At 38.6% G+C, this 15,057-nt stretch overlaps 1 protein-coding gene across 1 annotated transcript in view; it reads left to right on the forward strand.

Moving 5' to 3' along the window:
• abca12 (ATP-binding cassette, sub-family A (ABC1), member 12) overlaps positions 1–15,057 on the forward strand; it is a 65,899-nt gene that overhangs the window by 42,031 nt on the left and 8,811 nt on the right. The window contains exons 50-65 of the mRNA XM_055032055.1: positions 95–328; positions 415–556; positions 1,616–1,862; positions 2,989–3,078; positions 4,031–4,118; positions 4,259–4,386; positions 5,309–5,396; positions 5,718–5,826; positions 7,784–7,838; positions 9,781–9,958; positions 10,057–10,172; positions 12,908–13,070; positions 13,175–13,428; positions 13,646–13,850; positions 14,375–14,484; positions 14,711–14,861. Of these exons, the coding sequence (XP_054888030.1) occupies positions 95–328; positions 415–556; positions 1,616–1,862; positions 2,989–3,078; positions 4,031–4,118; positions 4,259–4,386; positions 5,309–5,396; positions 5,718–5,826; positions 7,784–7,838; positions 9,781–9,958; positions 10,057–10,172; positions 12,908–13,070; positions 13,175–13,428; positions 13,646–13,850; positions 14,375–14,484; positions 14,711–14,861 (2,358 nt within the window). The remainder of the gene's footprint in view (positions 1–94; positions 329–414; positions 557–1,615; positions 1,863–2,988; positions 3,079–4,030; positions 4,119–4,258; positions 4,387–5,308; positions 5,397–5,717; positions 5,827–7,783; positions 7,839–9,780; positions 9,959–10,056; positions 10,173–12,907; positions 13,071–13,174; positions 13,429–13,645; positions 13,851–14,374; positions 14,485–14,710; positions 14,862–15,057) is intronic.

A 15,057-nucleotide genomic window follows, 5' to 3' on the forward strand; every position in this document is an offset into this window, starting at 1 on the left:
CCAAATTATCTTCTCAGTATACAGGAGGGAAAGCAAATTATGTTACCAGATAGGAAAAAAATAGATTTAAACATTTCTGCTGTTTTTCTGACAGATCCAAAGCCCAGAAGCCCAGCGAATTGACAATGCTGACCTCAAGGCCTTCATCCAAGCTCATCTTCCTGAAGCACGGCTTAAAGAAGCTCAGAGGGGTGATGTGGTCTATTCTCTACCTCCCTTCACTTCATCCAACGCCTCATCATATCGCTCCCTCTTGACTGCGCTGGATGCCAACTTGGACGATCTTCAGCTTGGAGGCTATGGCGTGTCTGACACCACACTGGAGGAGGTCAGCTTGTACACAACCACATATGAAAAATGAAAATAGAGGCTGAACTATGACTGAATGCAGCCTTTTTACTTGGGCATATGCAGATATTTCTCCAATTGACCAGCGGAAGTCCAGACGTTCAGGACGGACCTTTGTCTATCTCTGAGACAATTTCTGACACCGCATCTATTGACAGCTTCACATCAGACTCCTGTGAAAGCAGCTGCAGCGCTAGTGACAAGATCAGTGAGTTGAAATGCTATTTTCATTGCTCGCTTCAACTGTTGCTTCTTTTCTCTTCCTGTTCTTCACCTGTTGTGTTTTGGTTTTCCATTAATCCACTACAGTGCGTTTCAAAAGTATTTCTCTTCCCGTAAGCTGCTTACATTTTGCCATGCTACAATCACAGATTTCACAGTATTTTAGTGCAGTTTCCAACACGAAGTAGTGCATTCATTTAAAAAATGTTAAATGCATGAAAAACCACCCAAAAAGTGTATTTTTGATAAACCTGTTAAATGAAAACTTTGTAGAAACACATTTTGCTGCAGTTCAGTTACAGTTTTAAGGGAGTCTTCTACCAGCTTACTTTGTGCTTTCCTCTTTGAAAAATGGGTCAAGCTCATTCAGATCGGATGGAGACATTTTTTTTTTCGACTTGATGTCTGGAATTTGCCTGAGCCATTGTTACTCATTAATATAGCTTCATCTGAAGCATTCCCCTCTAACCGCCGCTGTTCCGGGATTGTCGGTTTTAAGTGTGAAGTGCATTTATAGTTTTCCACCATACTTGGTAAGTCAAAATGTTTTGTCTCAACATACCAGAAGACGTTGCTCCTTATCGTTTCTGTTTCTAAATCAAAATCAAATCAAATTTTATGTGTATAGCATATTTCAGCAGCAAGGCATTTCAACCATTCTACCATTTTTTGCATTCCTTACAATGACTTCCTTTTTGACATTCTTTTGACAACACATTTGATAGTTGTCCTACATAAAAAGTTATATTTATACTGATATTAAGTTGCACACAGGGAGATTCATTGATGTGACTTCTGAAGGCAATTAGTTGCAGTTTTTTGGGGGTATCAGAGTAAAAAGGGCTAACGGCAGATTCCCCTCCTGGTTTCAAATATTTATGTTGCAAAACTTTAATAATTATGCACAAATCTTTGCTGGTCTTTGACTTGAAATAGCAATAACTGCACAGACCACAGCATTTCTTCAAAGGGGTGATATATTCTGGAACTGTTTTATCCTCTATGATCATTGTGCATTAAAAAACACCTTGTTGATGTTTTCCAGACCTTACCAGGTCATCCACTGTATCTGGCCTGGCCCTGGCCTGGCAGCAGCTGACAGCCATTCTGATCAAGAGGTTCCATCACACCCGGAGAGACTGGAAGAGTCTGCTTGCCCAGCTCCTGCTTCCTGTTCTCTTTGTGATAGCTGCTATGGGCCTGGGCTCCATCAAGAGCGACGTGCAGCATTATCCTGAGCTGGAACTGAGCCCTGCTCTCTACAACGTCGGGCCGAGCTACTCTTTCTTCAGGTCAGATCCCTTTGGCAGAGAAATTACAGGCCACACCAGAAATGGAAATCAAAGAAGTAAATCAGGCTAATCAGGGCTCCAGACAAATGGTAGCGCTTGTGCAATCACTCCTCTCAGCTGGAAACTAAAAGCATGAGATTTGATCACATGCTTTTTTTGGTCAGGGGAATTTAAAGTCCTTATCAGCACAGTTTCAGACAGAACCTTTTTGTTGTTGCATATAGAAATAACCTAAAAGAAGCAACCCCACTCTGATTTCACGGGATACAATCTCAGAACATTTGAAATAGAAATAGCAGCATATTCCACAAATGCGTGATTTAATCACTTCTTTCCACATAATTTGCATGTAACTCTTGTACAATCAATTTAAAGTGGTAGTTTGTTGAAGGGCAGATGGACTTTAAGTACAAGGTGCTGGCGAAGAATGCAAAGATTTGAGGTCATCGAGATGCAGAGAGCTCTGATGCTTGATCAAAGGGAGAGAGATGAAGAGTGTCAGTAGATCGTGAGATAACTTCATCCTCAACATGTTCTGTTGTTTGATCAGCGGGACAAGAAGCAGGGGAGAAAATGCTGAAGTGTGAATCCATATCAAAGATGGAGTGGACACTCCTCCTACACCTCTTTAACTTGACATACAAATTAGACCAAAAATATGACACTTCATTATATTTAACAGGAATGTTATGGGTGGGGGCACAAAGGCAGATTAGATGCACATAAGGCTTTCCTGTTTGTAGGTTTTATCATTATTTTCAGGCATCTCGTTTCCTGGGGGGTTTTTGTATCAACAATGGTAATCATCTCATTGTTTTATTTATGAGAGTGTATTCCTGAGTTTAAATTAAGAGAAGGGGGTGACTAAAACAAAACCAGCTAAATCTAAAGTGACCGGTCAGTTGTTTTATGCTTTCCTTTCATCTCTGGCTTTCACGTGCTTGTGGTTTTCAGTAAATATCACCAATTGTGTCTACATGTCAGTTCCAGGATTAATATATTGATCTTATGCAACCCTCCTTAAAATAAAATCTCAGACTGACTTTTTTTCTTTTAGGTTGCATCATTTTGCTTGAAATATTCAGGGTACCTTTAAGCCTAAACAAAGTGTTTTCTGACTCCACAGCAATCAGAACCCTCAATCCAGCCATCTGGTGGACACCATGATGTCATTCCCTGGGATCGATAATGCCTGCCTCGACAACTCTGATAACCAGTACGTAATTACGCTTCCAGCTGTTCCCATTTGCTAAAAAATACACTAATTTTGCTAACTGCCTCCTCACTTTCCAGCGATTGCTATTCTTCCCATGCCTCCTGGTTCTCTCTTTATTTCACTGGTCAGCCTTTCTCCAGTCTTTTATTTTTCATTCTCTCTGGTCTCTCTCTCTTATGTCTCTCCTCTTCATTTCCTTGCTGCTCAGCTCGAGGAACGAGGCTGAAAGCCTGCAGCAGGTCTCTGCGATGTGACAGCATCATCTGTATTCCATAAACACCTCGTGTTTATAGGGGAGATTTTCCCCTTGCAGGCCCTCAAATCAATGTTGGCACTCATGAAGCAGAACCATGGGGAATTTTAAACCCCCTGCCTTTCCACCCCCCCTCCAAAAATCATTGAAAGGAAACATTAAAAAAAAGATACCAAAAGCATAAAACAGGTTCCATGTTTGCTCACAACTTTCTGTTATAGAAAAATTATATTGATTATTGCTAAACATTGTGTTTGCAGAAGTAAATCTAAAAAAACACTTTAACTATCATCATCATCATTACTGTGCATGTATTTCAGCAGTCTGTTGTTTTATTTGCACATAGTGTCCCTTAAACCACTTGGTGGAAAGTAAACTGTGTGGGAGTCGAGCAATAACCGACACAAACACATTTCACGTACTATCACAACACATTAAACAGCTTGGAAAACTGTGATCAGAGAATATATTTAACTTCTAGTTTCACTGAAACCACCCAAACTCAAAGCTACTTCATGAGTCACTGTGGATTTTACTCTTCTCTCAGTTTAGCAATGCACATTGTTAGTATGGCACAGCAAAACATACAAGATCTGATTTACTTTCAATTCTGAATCTTGAAAAAGGTATGATCACAAACACATGTCAAGCTGCCTTGTCTCACTGAAAATCTTTTTTTTTTTTTTTTTTTTGTTAAAGGATCTGTACAAGGAGCACAAACAGCTGGCACTCCAGTGGGAACGTCTCCAAACCATTTAGTGTGTGTCAGTGCACCAAAGAGGAACAGGTGAGTCTGGGTCAGGGAGAACAGTATATGTGCGAGTGAGTGAGTTTTTGTGTTCTCACTTGTCTCCTCTGATGGCCACGTTCTCCATCATTGTTAAAAATGGGCAATTGTGAACCATTTGCGTCTTCTGTATGTGACAGATTTGCGACAAGGACAACTCTCAGCCCCCTTTCAAAAAGATCCCCTCGTCTCAGATCGTTTACAATCTGACTGGCATCAACGTGGAGAACTACCTTGTGGCTACAGCCAATGACTTCATCAGAAACAGGTGAATAGAGAATAATTTAGCTTTGTTTAATAGTGATGCAACAAAATTTTTACTCATGTTTTATTAATGAGTTGCAAAATATTATTTGATTATATTTTGATGTAGCAAGTCAAAGTATTACTCTGACATGTTTTGCATAATTTGATTATGTTGTTTTCTGCCCAATTTTATCCTGCTATCTGTATTTTAGTAATTTCACTAAAATACAGTTTTGATTTGAACCATTTTAACCTCAACTTAAACCCAAAAATGAATATTAATGAATTGTAATATTCTCTAATATGGCATTGTATCCCATGGATGAGAGCATTTTTGCTATTTTTTCTAATCAGGGCTAAGGAATATTACTTCCCATAGGCAGCTCTCTAAATCCACTAAAAGCAAATATATGTAGCTTACTGATTACTTAATATTGACGTTCTCATGCCGCTCCGGAAAGATGCTGCCCTGGGCGGTTGCGCATCTCAGAAATTGCCACTGCATAGATGTGACAAGACTTAACACTCCCTAAACACACTTCCTTTCATCTAATTTAGCCACACGTAAAATGCACCATGATACATTGTGATAGATGTGAAACAGTGTGACAGCACTTTGAATATTTCTAGTTAAATGTGTCTCTCAAAAATTGCGTTACTGTAGAGAGGAGAGAGCAGAAATGTAAAAACTTGTTTGATAATTCCTCAAAGCTTTCATTTCATTGTTGCTCAGCTTGAGATAAACTAGCCTCCTGTATGCCTCGGATGACTCTTCATGTTCATACTTTGAGGTTTTCCCTCAAATGCTTTTTACCTCAGTGTTGGATATTTGCTGTGAGAACAAGAGAAGAATCCACTGAAAAACAGAGTGCATGTCGCATTTTATTTCTCACGAGGAACCAGAGCTGCTTGTTTTGATCGATGTGTCCACTCTGATTTTTCAGGTATGGTGGCTTTGCTTTTGGCATGCCGCTCCCACCAGACTTGCGAATGGACATTAAGGCTGTTCCCAAAAACCGCACACTGTCAAAGGTAACTTTGTTTTCCCACTCGCCCACAAAGTGTCATCTTATAATTTTAATTGCTGAGCTGAAGAGTTCTTAAAAGTTAATATATAACGTCTTAATTACACTCTGCAAGATTTATGCTCTACGATGGAGCCGGACTGTTAAATCGTCTCTGTTGTCATCAATAAACTTAACTGCGACACTTGTGCAGTAAAGGCTTTCCCACAATAATATCTGAAGCTCTGCGAATCATTAAGGTGTTCTTTCATTGAGCTAATTTACATTTTCAGAATTTTACCACTGTGAAGTGGGTGATTGTTTTTAATGCTTGCCTACATAACCATAGGTCTGGTTCAACCCAGAGGGCCATCACACAATGCCAGCATACTTAAACAGCCTCAACAACTTGATCCTGCGTTCCAATATTCCAGCAGACAAAGATCCACAGAAATATGGTAAGCTGAATTTAAGAAATTGTTTCAAGGTCTTCAGGTAATACCAGAAATAATTAGGTAATAGGATTACTATTGGTTGAAGCTTAATGTCATTTTGAGATATTTTTGAGAAGTTATAGCCTCAGTTTTGTTTGTTAATCTCTGACATTCCTTCAGGCAACCAATTTGTTCTTGTTAATATAAAAATTTGATTAGAAAAAAAAAAAACACAGGATAGCAAAAAATTAATAAAAACATATCAGCAATATTAGCATATCAGCATTACCAGGTGCAGCCTGCACATTTTGTGTTCTAAGTAAAGACAGCGACAAACTGCTTGTTTATGGTTCATTTTTGCTAGATTAAAGCCAGGGGGTGCTGTGTATCCTTACACTAACAGCATGATGCGTAGTGCATACTAATTAGTGTCACTCACTAGGGAACTATGCTAAAGAGAGACAAGGCTGGCCCACGTTTTTTGTTTCGTTTCAGCCCTGAGAAGCACCCCGACCATCTGCCTTTGAGCAGGATATAAACACACATACATGCACATATGAATAATAAAAACTGCATAAATAAACATATATGGTGCATGAACAGAAGAACAGACGCATGCATTTTAATTCCCCTGCAGATGATAGAACTGCTCCAGGAAAACGTGTAACCATTTAAATGTTACCGTTAATGGGGGAGGCTGGCAAGGGTGTGGATCCAGTGAGATTACTTTTCAAGGTGACCAGTTTATCTGTCAAAACTGATGCTCTCACTCTCACATTGTGCACCACAGTGTAAGCAGTGGGCTGGGAGCCTTTAGATGTCTGCATCAAACAGTTTTTTCATCCCCCTCTCGCAGGATTTCTGACCATATCCACCCACTATTGCAGATGTGCTGTAACACTTTAGATCATCAGTCTCTACTGTCAAGACTGTAGATTTTAATCACTCACTGGTATTGCATTTTGTATTGGGAGACTTTGTGTAGCAACCTCTTGAGAAAATGTACATTGTGTCAGCTGTTTAATAACCCAAAGTTATGAGCTGAAATGTACTACTAAGAATAATAAAACACCTATAGCAGACTTGAGTTGTAGAAAACATGGTATATTTAGAAGACACAAAAAAAATTAAGTAATGATATTTCACAGTTAACTTAACAAAAAGCAAACTCCAACATTACCCTCCTTTTCATCTGAATGCAAGTCACACACACTGTGTTCTACTAATAACACAGAATGTCGTATTTGTTTCAGATGTCTTTAAAAGTTGGTAGTAACTTAGAGACATTATACCTGTCACACATAGATGAAAGTACCACACTAAATCTCAAAGCAATTACCTAATAACAACACAACTTTATCTCATGCAACACTATGCAGACACTCTTTGCATAGATGAAGGCTCACCCAAATCAGCATGCCAAATGCTGGAAGTGTCTCCATCAGCAAAGAGCTCCTATTTATCTTTTGCTTTATTCAGGTATATAATATACATATATACATAAATAGGGGAGCATATACTTCAAAATATGATTTTTTTTTAATGGTGAAAGCAGCTAAAGATGAATACAAACATGATATGAATATGAATTTGCATTAGTCATAAATGTCCCATCTTTGCACTCTTGGTGCTTTTAAGGAGTGCACTAATCCTCCATTCTGTTCTGAGGCTAATGTGCTTCAGGTGGACACATGCTCTTCCCATCTCAGGAAATATAAGCAAAAACATGAGGAAGAGTTGTTTGTGTCAGTGAGCATCTAGAATTCCACAGGAAAATGACAAAGTAAATTGAATTCCCCCTCTGTGTGCGCCAGCAAATCAAATCATCTTGTTGTGCATTTTGCAATTGACTGTGTCCCAGGCTAAGAGAATATCATTGCTCATTTGATTCTGTGCTGAAAAAACAGCTTGCATGCAGTATTCTTTTTTTTTTTTTTTTTTAACCACTGATAATAAAATACCTTGTTTCTTTCTATTACAGCCATTTCTGTCTCCAACCACCCCTACTTTGGCCGGATGGATGATGAAGACACAGTGTAAGAACTAAGCTCAGTGTTTTGCTGAACTGATTACCAGCACGCAAAAGCACAAACAGCTATAATCATGGAAAAGACCTGTATCAACCACTGATGAAGCAATTGAAAATTCTGCTGTGGATTTAAGATCTCCAGTTTTGTAAAAAATGACAGCTGACGTTGAAATATTTAATATAAGAATGTGTAAGACAAACATTCAAATTACGTTTTTACACCCTTCCCATCATTAATGGTTATAATTTCTCATATGAAAAACGGAGGTGATGCATTAGAGAGCAGTGTGAAGCATGACTTAACTGTCATTTTAAGTCAACAAATGAATGGCAAAGTCCACATTTTGAGCAGATGCTAGCATCTTGTATGTGTTAGCATTGCTAGAATTATTAAATCACATTTTCTGTGTGTATTTCCTCAAAAATGTTAATTATTATCATGACTGAGATTTTCTGCATATACTATTCAGTCTAGAAACAACTGGAAAATTGATTATCTTTGAGCAAATCCTGCACATTTCTCTGTCCATCACTGATATCAACAGTTGTTAGTGTAAATATTCTAAAATTACCCCAGTTAGAAGGTAATATGGTTTGTTGTTTGCGTGATCTGAGATGATAAAAATAAATAAATCTATTTTTCAAAATTGGACTGTGAAGTCACAGTGGATTAAGGACAGGGAGATACATGACAGCAGTATTTACCCATATTTGATTTTCTAAACGGATTTTTCTTAGCTTGCGCTATTGATCAGAGTCCCAAAGTAATGAGTGTTTATCTTTAAGGTGGCACTAAGGTGGATTGATTCTCTCTGGCTTTAGAGTATTAGTTTATTAAAAATACTTTGTATTTCACTTTGGAAATTAAACTCTGAGAAGAAATTTTAGCAGCCTTGTTGTTTCAAATACCCTGCTTCTTTTTGTTACCCCAGTCGAGCTAACCCTTTACCAGTCGATTCGTTGTGACTTATTACTAATTTCTTCTGTTGTCTGAGCTGCAGCCTGCTGACATATTGCAGCAGCCACATTTGCTCATTCATTCACTCTTGGGTAATACTTGGCTTCCTCGCTTGATATATTGATTTGGCCTGTGCTGTGTTAAAGATATGGCAGATGTATCCCTTAAAATGTCTTGATTCTTGCCTTGCTGTAGCTGTGCCCATGGGAGAAATTGTAAGGCTATCTTGGCTGCAATGATAACAACCCTGCTCAGTAGCTGCCGTTCCTGGCTTCTTTCTGTAGTAAGCGCTGCCCTGAAAACACCCACCACATGTCCCTCTCTGCTGTTGCCTCACCCTCCCTCTTGGTCACTCTGGCAGATTTATCCACATCCTCCTCACAGCCTTGTGCAATATTTTCAGGCTAATCTGTGGTGTTTTAGCCATACTAGAGCAGAGTACCAAATGTAGTTTAGCAGTTTTCAGTGGAAGTACAAAAGCTTTGGAGAAATGAACAGCTGCTGACTGTGGGCTTCAAATAATTTGACCATCAAAAATTGAACATAGCTTCAACAAGGTTTTGAAGCTATGTTGAATCAGAACAGCCTCCACAACAGTAATCTCAACATGAAGCTGTCTAATTATTTTTTTTTTCTTTTGGTGCTGTCTTGTTATAAGTGAGGGACATTAATCCTTTTGTACAAAGAATTACTTATTAATGAGATTCCATTTATTGCTAGCCACTTCAATTGTTCAAATTAAGTCAGATCTCAACAGGGGACACTAATGATCATCAGATGCAAAACTTAAAAATGGGCCACCCTTTTCAAGCAATTGTCAAAGAATTCTGGCACTTCCCAGTAGATTGGTTCATTTGTCTTCGCTGCAGTCCAGACGAAGCAAAGCGAGCTCCAATATCTTCCTCAAGAATATTTCTGATTAATGACACTTCAAGAAGTATGAGCATAACTTAATCCAATCATCTGAATGATTTTTTTCTTTCCCCCACAGTGTCGAGGGAATGCTTCATATCTTGGTGGCCATGTGTATACTGACAGGATTTTCAATTGCGACAGCCAGCTTTGCCATCTACGAAGTCAGTGAGCACCACAACGGCTCCAAGAGGCTCCAGCACATTGCCGGCATCAGCGAGCCCTTCTACTGGGCTGTGAACTTCTTTTATGACATGGTATGTCTTTTTGTATTGAGGAGGCATACCAAAAGGAACATTCCGGTATCTGATTTGATCATGCACATAATTGGTAATCTGTTTTTGTGGCCCCACAGGTCATTTATTTGATCCCAGTGACACTGACCATCTGTGTGTTTGCTGCCTTCCAAATTCCTGCCTTTACGGATCGACAAAATTTGGATGCCGTCAGCCTACTTTTTGTGCTCTTTGGGTTAGTATTTTTGGAAAATGTTTAGAAATTGAACATTTTTTATTTATTTATTTATTTTTTTTGCTGTTGCTTGCAGTTGCACTTTTCTCCTGAAATGTATGTTATGTGATAAGAAATTAGGTCATTATATTGTTCCAACCTTCACAGAAATAATTCAGTTTATGCTACATTAGCTGTAAATTCTACATTATAAAGAAAAAAAAATAGCAACAAAACAGAATTTTGTTAAAACAGTTAGGTTTTGGTTATGATAGTTATTTTTACTCATCTGTAACCTTTGAAAACATTACAATTGCTCAAAAGTATCAAACGGCCTAGAAATTTGTAGAGAGACAATAACCAGTTTTAGATTGGAATACTATGAAGACTTTACTATTTTTTTCTTAAATCTAAAAGTTATACGAAACTTTTTTTTTTTTAATCAAACCAGTACATTAAATAACTCATTTTCCATTTTTCCAATCTTTCTAATTTTCTTCCGAGTATTCTACTTCTAATTTAGGATGTGTTGCTCCATAACTAGTCTCTGATGTATCAATCAACCCTTTGTGGTGCAGATCATCACATTACATTGAAAGTATTCAGCCTCTTGAACTTGTGTTTTCTTTTGATGGCAAGCATCAATACATTTTTATTGGTATTTTATGTGATAAACCAACATAAAGCAGTGTAAAACTAGGTGCAAAATTGTAAAGGAAAATATAAGTTATTTATTTTTTTCTGCTTACAAAAGAAAATTCTAAAGTAGTTTCCATGTGTTATGCCCCTTAAGACAATGATTTGTAGAGCTACCTCTTTTTGAGATTACAAGTTTTCTTCAATTCAATTATATTAGTTGTTAGAGCATCTCTATACCGGTTTTATGCATCCTTATGGCCTTAAACTCTGATTAGATAAAAATCCTGGATTTTTATCAGTTATTTTTGTCTCTTGTCACCTTTGAAAATTATTCTTAGATGTGGGCTTTCAGTAGGCTTTTCTAACTCATGAATATGCTGTGATCTAAACACTGTAGCTCTGATTTTATCCTTAAGGTTGTTGTCCTGCTGGAAGGTGAACCTCCCCTCAGGGCTTTTACAACCCCTAACAGGTTTTCTTCCAATGTTGCTCTGGATTTAACTTTATTTAGCTTCCCATCAATGTACCTGTACTGACTACAGAAAAGCATCCCCACAACATGATACTACAACTGTGAGGGGAGTGCTGGTCCACAGTGATTTTTCAAAAATTATATACTTTGAGGTTTGTGATTTCAACAAGCTAAATCCTGGGGAAGTACATACTTTTCCCGGGCATCATAAGAGGCGGTTTAACCAAATAGTAATTTTGTCTTGAACTGAAAGAAACTGTAAGTTACAAGGGTAACATAGTGACAATAAGATAATTTCCAATTTTGTTATTGGGTTTTGTGAGCAAGAAATCCTGTTGGATTTTTGTGAATTTATCCTCCCAAGCCCCAAACTCTAAAGGTGGAATTTAAAGTCTATAAAACCTTCAGCAAAATAAATGTACATTTTCACTGGGAGGGTACATATTGCTTTGTGGTATAAGGGCCAGGGGCTTCTGACTAAGCATCAGTGTATAACAAGAAGTCGGCACAAAGCTTCTGGCTGCCTGTAAAATATTATCAATGTGAACACTGAAATCTTGTTGGCAAACAGTGAATCTCTGGATCAATCAAAAATCAAATGTTTCTTACAGAGTATTTTTCTAAGCCTTGTGATCATTCAACTGCTCCTACATTTACAACAGCCTTTCCTCGCATACGCACTGGGATTTCTAATCTCTATTGGGCGTTACTTTGTGTGCTGCGAGGCTAAATTCACAGCACAGACCAGACGGAGGCTGCTACTGTCAAACGTAAAGACAACTGTTTTTTTTTTCTGTTATAAAATCCCTTCCAACATAATTACTCCATAGACAGACAGAGGCCTAAGAAATAAATAGATCCTAATACAGTGACAGCTGGATCTCAAGTTTAAAAGTCCTTCTGATAAAGATATTCAGACTTTTCAAACCAATAGTGTGTCATGTTTTCTTTGTCTGTACCGGAAGACTCCATTATATCATTCACCAACTGTAGTGGGAATTTAGACCCCTGTGTTGGCCGTTGTTGTTCCCAGGCCTCACACTGAGTCCTATATCATCGTAGGCAGAGTCAGCACTCTGCTTCTCATTTATCAGACAGATGTCTCCCTCCCAAGCAATGAGTAATCGCACTGCTCCATCTGTCCACAGACCAGGTGGGTGCAGCCTTCTTGCTTCTGTTCCTTGTCATGGCTTGGCACCCACAGTCTGCCTACCAAGCACCTTTTTTTTGGACATGGCACACATATGCTTTGTCTCTGTCTAGCTGTGTGTCTCTTTCAATTCCTTTCCTCTTTTTTTATTTTTCATTTCTAGTTGTTTCCCCTTTTTTTTCTGTTCATCTCTAACCCTTCCCCCCAATCAAACGAAGTAGATTATGTGAGAGAAAAACGAAAGGAGAAGTTCCTCCACCTGGAGAAAAAAGAGAAAAGTAATTTATCCTTGTCTGTTTTGGCATCAAAACTGAATGTTTACTCTTCTTTAGTGTGGTATTTTCCACTTTACTTTTTTCAATATTCTTCTGTGCCTGCTTTCATCAAGCTCAAATCGACTGTTTGGTCTGTTTAGAGACCCTCGTTGACATTTTTTTTCTGGAGGTTATTTGTGATAAATTACTTTAAAATATTCTTCCTTTGCCAAACTCTCAGGTTTGCCACATTCCCATGGATGTATCTGCTCGCGGGTATCTTCAAAGATGTGGAAAAGGCCTTCATTACCTATGTGTGCATCAACCTCTTCATCAGCCTCAACACCATCATCACCACTTCCATTCTATACTTTTTGGGACAAATATCAATGCACAACTCTGAGGTAACTAGCATGCTTCACATATCCATGCAGAGTACAACATTTAGTTCAAAAACAAGATTTTTAAGCATAGTTTTGTTTTGTTTTCTTTTTCTTCTTCCTAACAGATCAGCCAGGATATCCTGAAAAAGCTGAGCAACGCATTCCTCATCTTCCCCCAGTTCACCTTTGGAAATGGACTGATGCTGCTGGCCAGGTCGAACATCGAGGTCCAGATTCTCAGTGGCTACGGAATTGACGCCTACAAGAGTCCATTCTCCACAGAAACCTTGGGCTGGATGTTCATCTCTTCCATTATCCAAGGATTTTTCTTCTTCACTCTGCGCCTCTTGCTAAACAGGACTCTCATACGGAAAGTTAGGTAAGGTGCCAGATGCTAAATGAATAACACTAAGTCAGGGTGCGCTCATTTTAACCCTTAAAACCAATACAACATGTATAGAATGTTGTTTCGAGGTCTGTTTTTTCAGTCTTCTTGCTGTTATGAGATCGGACATACACCAGGTGCAACAACGTGTGGCTCAGTGGGTAGAGCAGTGTATCAGAAGATGGTGGGTTCAGTACCTCTCTTCTTATAGGCATCTGATCTTGGGGAGAAAGACACTGCCTCCATCTGACCTTGAAGTAGAGGATGAGGATGTGGCAATGGAGAATCTCCGGGTGGCCAGTGGAGCAACCAGCTCAGACCTTCTACAGATCAACCAGCTCACTAAGATCTACCAAAATTTCAATAAGAAGGTCCCTGCTGTCAAGAGGCTGTCGGTGGGCATCCCTGCTGGAGAGGTAAGAACTCACAAACAACACAAATTAGAAATACAATGGCATTTGATTAAGACTGTGTGAACGTGAAGTGGTCATTGTTTCCCTAATTACCAACTTGTGGCAGAAACAAATCTCTATAATTATCCAAACATAGCAGTCCAAATAATGTCTAAATTATGCTGTTTTCTAAAGAGTTTAGTTCTTGTACAGCTCATCATGAAGGATTTAAACCAAATTCAGTTTTTGTAATTATAGCTATTATATAATCAAATACTAATACTATATTAATTCCAAGTATCCATATTTTGTGATGCTGTGGACTGCTTTTACAAAGTTGTTGTTCAAACTGACATTTATTATCAGATTTTTTAAAGGTTAAATTATTTCTCAATAACTTTTTGTTTATCCATTTGTATTAAACCACTAACTTTGTTTTTGCTACATTGTTGTAGACTCAGGCTCCGAAACCTTGCATGAACATCAGTTTAATCGTATTGCTTTCTCAATAAATATTTGAGTTACTAAGTTAAGTCTTTGCCTTTCAGTGCTTTGGCCTCCTGGGAGTGAATGGGGCAGGAAAAACAACCACCTTCAAGATGCTGACTGGAGACGTGAGCCCCACTGATGGATCCGCACAGATCAGGGATAGGAATGGGTAAGCTGTATGACAACTAGCTCATACACAAAACATTCAAGCATTTCACATTTCTTTTGTGCAGTGTTGAGGGAAATAGGACAATGCTTTTAGCGTAGTTCTTACATAATTTTTTTAAGGATACAAATATATTTCAAATGTTCACATGTCATTCTAAAGCTATTAAATATGTCTCAGAGAGGAAATCATATTTGATACCATTTTAAAATATTTTTCTTGGCCTCAGGCGCTTGGTGGACATCATGGACTGCCGTGGCCAGGGAATTAACATCGGCTACTGTCCCCAGGTGGATGCACTCGACGATCTGCTCACTGGAGAAGAACATCTGTATTTCTATGCTCGCATTCGTGGCATCTCAAAGAGAGAGATAGCTGGGGTAAGCAAGAGCTGTCTTTCAAAGGTTTAGGAAGTGACAACATCTGATGCAAAACGACACAGAATCTGATACATATTCCAAGGTGCACTCTCAGTGCAGCACTGGAAGCTGTTGCTTCCATGCATACCTAATCAGAGCGTATGATCTGTGCTGAAAGCCTTACAGTCTGGAGTGAAATGGAAAAGCTATTGTCATC

The sequence above is a fragment of the Poeciliopsis prolifica genome, unplaced genomic scaffold (genome assembly GCF_027474105.1).
Source record: "Poeciliopsis prolifica strain line A6 unplaced genomic scaffold, Auburn_PproV2 SCAFFOLD007, whole genome shotgun sequence".
In the NCBI taxonomy this organism is placed as follows: Eukaryota; Metazoa; Chordata; class Actinopteri; order Cyprinodontiformes; family Poeciliidae; genus Poeciliopsis; species Poeciliopsis prolifica.